Source organism: Barbatula barbatula (genome assembly GCF_947034865.1).
Source record: "Barbatula barbatula genome assembly, chromosome: 9".
Classification (NCBI taxonomy): Eukaryota; Metazoa; Chordata; class Actinopteri; order Cypriniformes; family Nemacheilidae; genus Barbatula; species Barbatula barbatula.
In genome coordinates, this window is record NC_136772.1 from 7,847,437 (window position 1) to 7,858,176 (window position 10,740).

The 10,740-nt window shown below is 34.8% G+C and overlaps 2 protein-coding genes across 3 annotated transcripts; both read left to right on the top strand.

Annotated features, from left to right (window-relative positions):
• Positions 1–1,469: 1,469 nt before the first annotated feature.
• On the top strand, positions 1,470–7,576 carry LOC306898426 (interferon-induced GTP-binding protein Mx-like). The gene is made up of 12 exons (XM_079463890.1): positions 1,470–1,524; positions 2,627–2,908; positions 3,030–3,167; positions 3,279–3,430; positions 3,685–3,823; positions 3,949–4,147; positions 4,411–4,489; positions 4,617–4,739; positions 5,373–5,514; positions 5,801–5,944; positions 6,100–6,377; positions 7,041–7,576. The coding sequence occupies exons 2-12, from the start codon at positions 2,686–2,688 to the stop codon at positions 7,275–7,277; spliced, it is 1,854 nt and encodes a 617-aa protein (XP_079320016.1). The 5' UTR covers positions 1,470–1,524; positions 2,627–2,685; the 3' UTR covers positions 7,278–7,576.
• A 544-nt stretch (positions 7,577–8,120) lies between these two features.
• Positions 8,121–10,516, top strand: LOC306898665 (glutamine amidotransferase-like class 1 domain-containing protein 3, mitochondrial). 2 transcript variants are annotated; one of them, XM_079464342.1, is made up of 7 exons: positions 8,121–8,340; positions 8,714–8,766; positions 8,960–9,073; positions 9,206–9,325; positions 9,419–9,511; positions 9,642–9,798; positions 9,886–10,516. In XM_079464342.1, exons 1-7 carry the CDS (start codon positions 8,239–8,241, stop codon positions 10,012–10,014), a joined length of 768 nt encoding a protein of 255 aa, XP_079320468.1. In that variant the 5' UTR covers positions 8,121–8,238; the 3' UTR covers positions 10,015–10,516. The 2 variants fall into 2 exon arrangements, with proteins under 2 accessions (XP_079320468.1, XP_079320467.1); XM_079464341.1 differs by having other exon boundaries at positions 8,204–8,340; positions 9,642–10,465.
• Positions 10,517–10,740: the final 224 nt, after the last annotated feature.

Consider the following 10,740-nt stretch of genomic DNA (forward strand, 5'->3'; position numbering starts at 1 on the left):
TTACGACATTTCCCACCAGAAATAATTTCTGGTATTACGCTCTTTTAATGTTCAAAATGTAAATGTTTTAATGTTGCTAAATATTTAACTCTAGGCTGTAGTTTCTCTGTCGCGTTTACGGTTTTCCGGTAGGAATGACAGGAACAGATCAAATGCGAGGGCGTTGACAAATATGAAATTGGGGGATGTCATACATTCTTATTTAAAAGGAAACCAAAACCCATGAGTTTGAAAACGACTCGCGCTGTATCTAGGCTATCGGTGGCTGCAGTGAGTATTCAGTCTTTTCACGTTTTATCCATTTTCCTAGAAATGTTTAAGGATCATTGTTTAATTGTTAATATTGTTACGACGTTCATGTGCTTTTGGCTGACTACATTTTTAAGTTTATTTTATGGAATGCTTGGGTAAATCCAAATGATTCCGAGAATGGTTTGTGAAAACTCGTATACCAAATTTGTAAGAGTTGTACATCTCTTAAAACAAAATATACTGTAAAGGAAGCTTAACCCTTGACTTTTAAGTGATACATTTTGATTTCACATTTAGAAAGGAATTCAGTAAAAATAGAAATGTATCTAGAAATAAACTTGAAATAGAATAATAGAGAAATATATGAATGCATCAACTCTGCACCTCTGCAAAGGTGGTTTTGGGCGGTGGAGAGCGGAGTAGCGGGTATCGATTCACTGTTGAGAGGAACTGTGAATATTACTTTGAAATCACGTGTCACACACAGGGTGGGTAAAAAGCATGCTGTACCATGAATTCACTGAAAGTAAAAGTGAAGTCAAGTATGGCAAGCCGAATTATTTTATATTGTCCCCAGCATTACTCGTCGTAATTGCATTTTTACTAGTAAGATTTAAATTAGAGAGCTCTGTAATTGTTACTAGTAAAAATTGAATTATAATAACAGAGCTCTATCACTTAATTTTTACTATTAACAATTACGATTAGAGAGCTCTAGAATATTTTCTTACTAGTAAGAATTACAATAAGAGAGCTCTAGAATTCAGTTATTACTAGTCTTATATCTCCATTGACTTCCATTCATTTTTAATTACAGAGCTCTCAATGCATTTCTTAGAAAGAATTTTTATTTAATCTAATTAAATTTTAACAAGCAATAATTATGATCAGAGAGCAGAGACCATTACAGGTTGGTCGCAGTGGAAATGCATTTTTGGCCAAAACTGCATTTTTGTGTTGGCAGTAACACTGAGCAGAGTAGTGAAAATGCACCATTAATATGTTGCCTTAAATCATTTTACCTCCTTTTAAATTAATATTATGCGTAGACTACGTTTGCGTAGACTACCTTTTTTGTCTAAATATTTAACTCTAGGCTGTAGTTTCTCTGTCGCGTTTACGGTTTTCCGGTAGGAATGACAGGAACAGATCAAATGCGAGGGCGTTGACAAATATGAAATTGGGGGATGTCATACATTCTTATTTAAAAGGAAACCAAAACCCATGAGTTTGAAAACGACTCGCGCTGTATCTAGGCTATCGGTGGCTGCAGTGAGTATTCAGTCTTTTCACGTTTTATCCATTTTCCTAGAAATGTTTAAGGATCATTGTTTAATTGTTAATATTGTTACGACGTTCATGTGCTTTTGGCTGACTACATTTTTAAGTTTATTTTATGGAATGCTTGGGTAAATCCAAATGATTCCGAGAATGGTTTGTGAAAACTCGTATATCAAATTTGTAAGAGTTGTACATCTCTTAAAACAAAATATACTGTAAAGGAAGCTTAACCCTTGACTTTTAAGTGATACATTTTGATTTCACATTTAGAAAGGAATTCAGTAAAAATAGAAATGTATCTAGAAATAAACTTGAAATAGAATAATAGAGAAATATATGAATGCATCAACTCTTGATCCACTCCTTAACATCAACCGTTCCCGAAAGTCGATCAGCATTTGCATATACTGTAAATTGACTGACACTCCCCAAAGCGAAGGTGGTTTTGGGCGGTGGAGAGCGGAGTAGCGGGTATCGATTCACTGTTGAGAGGAACTGTGAATATTACTTTGAAATCACGTGTCACACACAGGGTGGGTAAAAAGCATGCTGTACCATGAATTCACTGAAAGTAAAAGTGAAGTCAAGTATGGCAAGCCGAATTATTTTATATTGTCCCCAGCATTACTCGTCGTAATTGCATTTTTACTAGTAAGATTTAAAGAGCTCTGTAATTGTTACTAGTAAAAATTGAATTATAATAACAGAGCTGTATCACTTAATTTTTACTATTAACAATTACGATTAGAGAGCTCTAGAATATTTTCTTACAAGTAAGAATTACAATAAGAGAGCTCTAGAATTCAGTTATTACTAGTCTTATATCTCCATTGACTTCCATTCATTTTTAATTACAGAGCTCTCAATGCATTTCTTAGAAAGAATTTTTATTTAATCTAATTTAATTTTAACAAGCAATAATTATGATCAGAGAGCAGAGACCATTACAGGTTGGTCGCAGTGGAAATGCATTTTTGGCCACAACTGCATTTTTGTGTTGGCAGTAACACTGAGCAGAGTAGTGAAAATGCACCATTAATATGTTGCCTTAAATCATTTTACCTCCTTTTTTAATAATTAATATTATGCGTAGACTACCTTTGCGTAGACTACCTTTTTTGTCATATTTTACAGAATCAGAATAGTTCGAACATGTCTTCACAAGGATCTTCAAAGCGGGGAAATATGAGTAATGATCTGGACCAACAGTATGAAGAAAAAGTGCGTCCCTGTATTGACCTTGTTGACAGTCTCAGAGCACTTGGTGTTGAGAAAGACTTGAACCTGCCAGCTATTGCTGTTATAGGTGATCAGAGCTCAGGAAAGAGTTCTGTATTGGAGGCGCTCTCTGGGGTGGCATTGCCCAGAGGAACAGGTTAATAAATGCAAACACAGTTCTATACACTGCTTTAGAAACCATAACTGTATGCACATTAGTTCTCTCCATAAAAGAATAGGTCAATTACAAATAGAAAACTAACCATCTATGAACACAGGTATAGTCACTCGATGTCCCCTTGTCCTCAATCTGAAGAAAGTTAAAGAGCAAGACACCTGGCTTGGATCGTTGTCATTTAAGGACCAACACATGAAACTAGAAAGTCCAGCAGAAGTTGAGAATGCTATCTTAGAAGGTGTGTATTGCACAGAAGATATTTTATGTTAGTCTTAAATTGTGTAAAATTTGTTTTGTTATCTGTGGGGCATTGGTGATATCAGCATAACATTATCTACTGTGTATGTAGCTCAGATTGCATTGGCTGGACATGAAGGAATCAGTCATGAGATGATCACTTTAGAGATCAAGTCCAGTGATGTTCCTGATCTAACTCTTATTGACCTGCCAGGCATTGCTAGGGTTGCCACTGGCAACCAACCAAAGGACATTGAGAAACAGGTGAGATTTGATAGATCTACGGTATTTATAAGTGATTTATACGTTTTGAGTGATCTAGCTTAATTGCCAACCAGCCAGGTTAAAACACTGTTTTTACTTTTTTCATTGCAAATGATAAGAAATCATTTGAATGGTATTTATACTGTACATGGTCAATTAAATAATGCTTCAAACTCAAGATAAAAGTTCTCATCCATGAGAAAATATGAAAGGTACCTTGTCAGTACTGTGGTAATGGAGATTTTCTTTAACAGATTAAAGATCTAATTGAAAAGTTTATCAAAAAACAAGAGACCATCAGCTTGGTGGTTGTGCCAGCAAACATTGATATTGCCAACACTGAAGCATTAAATATGGCGTCAAATGTGGATCCAGATGGGCACAGGACACTGGGTATGTACTGTATGTTTCAATAAATCTACTGATTGAACAAGTGAATTAAATTTTCACAGACTGTGAATAAAGACTGTGAATTGCTTTGTGAAATATTTTAAAACATAAAATCTTAATTCTTGCAGGTATTCTGACTAAACCAGATTTGGTGGACAAAGGTATGGAGAAGACCGTGGTCGATACAGTTAACAATCTTCTGATAAAGCTAAAGAAGGGCTACATGATTGTTAAGTGCCGGGGCCAGCAAGATATCAATGACAAGCTTACTCTGGCAGAAGCCTTGGAAAAAGAAAGAACGTTTTTTGATGAAAGTGCTCATTTTAGGCAAGACATGTGTTTTGCTTTCTTTCTACATTACAACCATATTGTAGCACAAATAAATAACAAAATAGCCAAACTCTATGTAAATTATTAATATGTAATAATGCCATTGTCCTTTTTGAAAAAAATCTACATTTTATTAAAGCAAGTTTTACATTTCAGAATGCGTTTTATTTTTGCCTTGCAAACCATGGGTGGCTCTAATTTTATGCGGCTATGTTCCTAATGAAGTCCTTGTCACTATTGAGTTTAATTTTTTGCTTTAGGCCTCTTCTGGAGGACGGTAAAGCTACAATACCCCTTCTGGCAGAAAAACTCACGGATGAATTGGTTATACACATTACCGTACGTATGCATAATTGAATGAGATAAAAGCATTGACAAAAACTGAGCATGTGTTGTAGTAAACGTTTTTGTGATACAACAATTCTAGATTTCTAAATTTATTACAATGTCATTTCTTTACCTTTAGAACTTACTGCCACAGTTACAGGAAGAACTTGAGATGAAACTAGCTAAGACCACTGAGGATCTCAAATTGCTGGGAGATGGAGTTCCTCTTGATCGACAAGAAAAGAACAATTTTCTGATTATGGTGAAATATGTTTCAAATTATTGTATTTATATGGTCTGGTTTGAATACTTGGTTCCGATTGGCTCAAAGTTGTGCATTTAAACCGTTTAATGCACAGGTAGTTACTGTTTGATCACCATTATTTAAAAGGCCAGCTTGTAGTGTTTTTGAGGATATATTGAAAAAAATCCAATATAATACAGTATACATGACTATGATTCGTAAATACGTTATCTCATTTGAGAAAGAAGCTCAAATTTGTTAAAAAACATCTTAATCCTCTCTCAGCCTCTCTAGTGCTTTAAAAGGGTGAGGTTGGAGTGTACAGTTGGTTGCAATTTGTAATTTCACCGCTAGATGCCGCTAAAATGACACAAGCACCTTTAAAATTGAAATTTTTACTCGTTGGATCAAAAATTCCATTGCAAACATCATTAACAGCTTTAACTTGCTCAATTTTAACTTTGTAAACGACCATGGTATAAAATGGATAATCTACAGTAGGCTGTGCATTGAAGGATTTTCATTAATGTGTATTAATATCCTTTATTTATGCACAGCTAGCGGGGGATTATCCCTTACATATTACACCCCTTCAGTGTTTGTTGGTGTCTTTTTCATTAATCTATTAATTTGATGACCTGTGTTCTTTAGAAAATTCACCAGTACAATGATGTACTTGAAAAAGTGAAAAGAGCAGATGAGGACCTACAAATCTCAGGCAAGAGGGTCTACGCAAAATTCAGGGAGGAATGCGATAAATGGAAATGTCTCCTGGATGTCAAAACTGCTAAGAGTGAGTTTGGGATAATATAAGAGAGTTAGCATTGCCCATGAGAATCTGTGTCAAGATATTTTGTTAAATTTGTATTTTCTATGGATAAAAAAATTCTTCTGCTAATAATTTTGCCATTTACCATTAACAGAAACAGTGTTAGTTGGTCAAATTCTATGTGGTTTAGCATTTTAAACCTATTAGTAAACATTTGTAATTTGTTTCCTGCGATTGTGAATTACTGTATGTTGCCACATGTGTGACATTGGAAGCTTTCAAAGGGTGTCCTTCATAACTCTGTGTCCAGCGGCTCTAGGGGTAGATGACATAAGAGCTCACAGAGGAAAGGAGCTTCCTGGAGTTGTAAACTACACAACATTTGAAAGCCTTGTCAGGAAACATTTTGATGAGCTAGAGGAACCTGCTTTAAAGCTCCTGAAAGATGTCAGAGGTGGGGAGCAGCTTTACCATAGTTCTGACAGTGTTTTGTACTTATATACATATATAGTTACCAGCCCCCCAATAAATGATGGAGAAAAATGAATGGCTGATATTTTCCTAGTAATTGTTTGTCATGATTGTCTTCCTGGCCCCCATTTTTTACAGATATTGTTCACTCTCGCGTGAACACTATTGTTAACCGACACTTTGAGGGGTTTCCTCAACTTTTAAGGGAAGCAGGATATCCAATTGAAGTTTTTTTGAAAGAAGAATTTCTGAAAGCAGAGGAGAAAGTCCAGTCTCAGTTTAAGATGGAGAAGACCGTCTACTGTCAAGACTCTCTTTACACTTACCAGCATGGTGCTACAATACATAACCAAAAAGGCGTATTGCAAAATTGCGATGTACGAGACATGTCGATGCATCTCAATGCCTATTTAACGGTAATCATTTGTAACATTCATGCAAACATTCAAACATGTTTTATACACTCATTAGCTTAATCAATGAGTATAGTTTACATAACTGTTTAAACTATTTATTTACATTATTTCAGGGAAGTATATTTGCCAAATGAATAAATGTAAATTTTCCTTTGACAATTAATTATATTCCCTCTGGGGCTATCAAACATTCATCACGAAAAATAGTATCCAGAATAAAAGTTTGTGTTAATAATTGTCTGTGAACTTTGCACAATAATTCTGTATTTCTAATCACATGCATGCATTAATTTAAGAAAAAATATAAAAATGGATAAAATTTAGTTTTAATTATAGGTAATTTAAATAAATACATGAACATATTTCCTAAATATACCCAGGTGTTTGTGGTTATAAATACAAAATGACTATGGGCAGTGCACATATATATTATGTGAACAACATTTTTTTTCTGCATGCAATTAATTGTGCTTAGTCATTTTGTCAGCCCAAACACAAATTAATTTGGGATTAAAAAAATATATATAAAAAATTATACAGGTCACCTTTATAATAAAAGTGTGATCAAAGTTAGAATAGTGGAATGTGACATTGTGCAATCTACAGTTGTGCATTTCAAGTTTAGAATGATTTTAAATGTCTTTTGTATGTATTTGCCACTAGATCACCTCTCATCGTCTGGCTAATCAGGTGCCGCTGATAGTTCAGTACCACATGCTGGATCAGTACATATCTCAACTCCAGCATGCAATGTATGACATTTTTAGAAGATGCGATGCAGAAGATCTCCTCAAAGAAGATGCTAAGGTTGCTCGTAAAAGGAAAGAGCTGAAAGAGCGTTTGGAGCGCCTGAAGAATGCTGGCCAACTTCTGTCCAAGTTTGTTTGCTCTGAAGTTTGAGCACTGTTTTTTAATATCCATTTGCAGAAGTCTAGAGTCTTGGCTATTATTATATGTTTTTTTATGTTCTTTTTAATTCATATCTTTTACATTTCATGCTGCGTACCACCATGGCCAATGTTTAGTTCATTTGCAAGATTTTAAAGTCACATTAATGGATTTATAATGGTTAATTCCATGCAGCTGTTCTGTTGAGACGTTTTTTTTAAGAAGGCCATCATATGTTTTTGGTCTGTATACCATCTTATCTTGAACTTATCTTGAAAATAAATAAACAATTTACTTGTTGTTACACATGATTATTATTATTATTACACAACCAGTTGTTATTATTAATTTCACCTTATCTATTTACAGCTCATTACTGTCTATAAATGGTGTAAAATATATCGGGTAGCTACAGTGAAAATTTGTATAAAGTCGCATTAGTTTTACATTTATGTAAATACCAAAAAGGTGTATAACTTAAACCTAAATACCATGAATTATAAACCAAAAAACTGTAATAAGTTTTTCCAAATAAAAAACATTGTATTTGACAGATTTTATATTTAAATAAAGATTTTTAAAGTGAAAAGGTTAATATCATAAACCTACATTAACAAGTTTAGTGTTTGGGGTCAAATAAAATTAAAGAAGCCCTAGACCTAAGGGGAACGTCAGATCCAGTCAGCTGTAAAGCAGTGTTTATTTTTTTAAATAAATGAATCCCAGATATTTTGCATCTATGGAATGCAATAATAAATAAAGTAAAATGCTGACCATTTTAACTTTACAGAAATGTCAAAATTCACCAATGCATCGTTTTTTTTATAAGAATACTATTCATCTCGTGTTCCTCTTGGGTTAGTTTAAATGTTGCTAGATTGCACAGTAAACGGTAGGTGGCGGTATATGCCCATGGTACTTCGTATGCCGTTACCGAGAAGAAATCGGTTGTTGTCCGTCCTCTCTCAGCAGCATGTTTGCTGCACGGTCTCTGCTCCGATCTGCGCACGTTAAGTTTGCGCTATGCGCTCAATTTCACGCAACTTCAAATTGCACAGGTGCCAAAGTCGCTATAGTAAGTATTTAAACGCATACGAAATGGTTGCTGCGCGTGGCTGTTTTAAAGCTGCATGTCAGACTACTTGCACCAATTTAACTCTGCTTTAGATCTATGTGCATCTAAAGTGGCTAAGGCGTTCAGGTCATTCCACTGTCCTTGGTTTAAAGTAGTCAAGAAGTAGAGTAAAACTGCAGAAAATGGGAAGTTAAAACTAAACTAATGTGGTCCCAGAGATTTGAACACCAACAAAATGACATTTGCATAGTGCTACTATTATTATAGTAGGCCTACTGATATATGCATAGACAATTCCAATCTGTTTTAATATATTTATGCTTTTACCCACAAAAAGCTGCATACCAACGTGTTGTCATTCTGCTGTCATTAGGTATTGTCTGGATGTGGTGTTTATGATGGCACTGAAATCCACGAGGCATCGGCGTGAGTTGGTTTTTTGTATAATGTTTCTGTAAAATTGACCATTGAGAGAATCATCATTCAAATGTCCTGGTTTTGCTTGTTTTTAACTTTCTCTTACCGTACTCTAATTATACAATATTTAAAAGTGATATCTTTTTCAAGGCTATTTCAAGGACACTGATGTGAATTCAATTTTTTGTTGTTTTGTTTGTAGAATCCTTGTGCATCTTAGTCGAGGAGGTGCAGAGGTTCAGATGTTTGCACCTGATGTGTTTCAGATGGATGTGATAGATCACAGCAAAGGTCAGCCTGTTGAGAAAGAGTCAAGGTAAGGCGCCTTTTGAAGTCATGACTGTCCAATATATCTACATAACATCTCATGTTTACTCTGAAAATAAAAAGTCATTAACAATATATTTTCTTGTTTAAGTTTTCAGTTTTTAATCTTTTGATGTATTAGGAATGTTTTGTCAGAGTCGGCACGTATCGCCAGGGGAAACATCACAGAATTGACTAAACTGAATGCTGGTAAATATGATGCAGTCATCTTTCCTGGTGGTTTTGGGGCAGCTAAAAATCTGTGAGTTGAGTTCTTTTTTTTATGCATAAATTTATTACAAATTATTAAAGAAATACTCCGATACTTTATATTCCATGTCTTTGCCATTATCAGGTCAACTTTTGCGGTTGATGGAAAGGATTGTAAGATAAATAAGGATGTGGAGCGTGTTTTAAAAGATTTCCATAGAGCTGGAAAGCCAATTGGGTAAGTAACCTGTCCGTCCGATTATGAAGGGTTTGTTTGTATGTACTACATGTCTGCACATCCTAAGATAACGTGTATTGTATTTTCAGTACTATGAAGACAATTTCATATCTTGTCCTGTTGTCCCCAGGTTGTGCTGTATATCTCCGGTGCTGGCTGCAAAGGTTTTCCCGGGTGTGGATGTGACAGTGGGCCATGAGGAGGAGGAAGGTGGGAAGTGGCCATATGCTGCAACTACTCAAGCAATCACTGCACTGGGCGCCAAGCATACGGTTAAAGAAGTCACCATATCCTTACTGTACAGAGTAGATCTCTTGTTTTCAGCTTTTTTTGTTTTCCATATGGCTGAATTACCCTTAACATTTGTCCATCACGAAGCCCATGTGGACCAGAAGAATAAGGTGGTGACCACACCTGCATTCATGTGTGAAACTAAACTGCATTTGATCTTTGATGGGATTGGCGCTATGGTTAGAGATGTTCTCAAGCTCACTGGAAAGTGAAACTGCATAGAACAGCTGGTCCTGAAGTATATGGGATCTTTATCAGACAAGAGCATCAAACATTACTAATTGAACTGACAGTGCTAATAGTATTTTTGAGAACGTCCAGTAGAGGGCTCTCTGTGTTTTTATGATGAAGGCTTGATTCCACCAACTATCTAATGAAGGATGAAACAGTATTATTGTACATAAAATAAGAATATAACGTATTAACTATTTTGAAATGGAAAATGTGAACAAATGTAGCTCCATAATTCTTATTTTTGAAATCCTTATAAAAAATTCTGAACATATTTAATTTAAGTTTTCAACCATTTAAAAAAACTGAAATAGAATTTAGTTTACCAACTTAATGCAATGCACAAATTAATAGCTGATCATTTTATTCTTTGTGTTGTAGGATAGACAGTGTTGAAATTTAATATGCTCAATAAAGCAAATATTGAGTGTTTGTATTGTTTCTGTATTATTTACGTATGTAAAGTGATCTGTAATTGATTGTCACATGACGTTATATTCTTTGGAATAGATTCTACATGCTTAAATGTAATATTCAGCATATTTAAACACTGATCAGATTAATCAAAGTTAGTAACTACCCAGATTATCTCTGTTCGGGAAATAAGGGCATAGAGATAAATAAATGGGTGTTTTCCATAAGAGCAGGAGAAACGGTGAAAGAAAAATGAGTGGGTTTTGGACTAACAGGATTAGTCACATGACTGG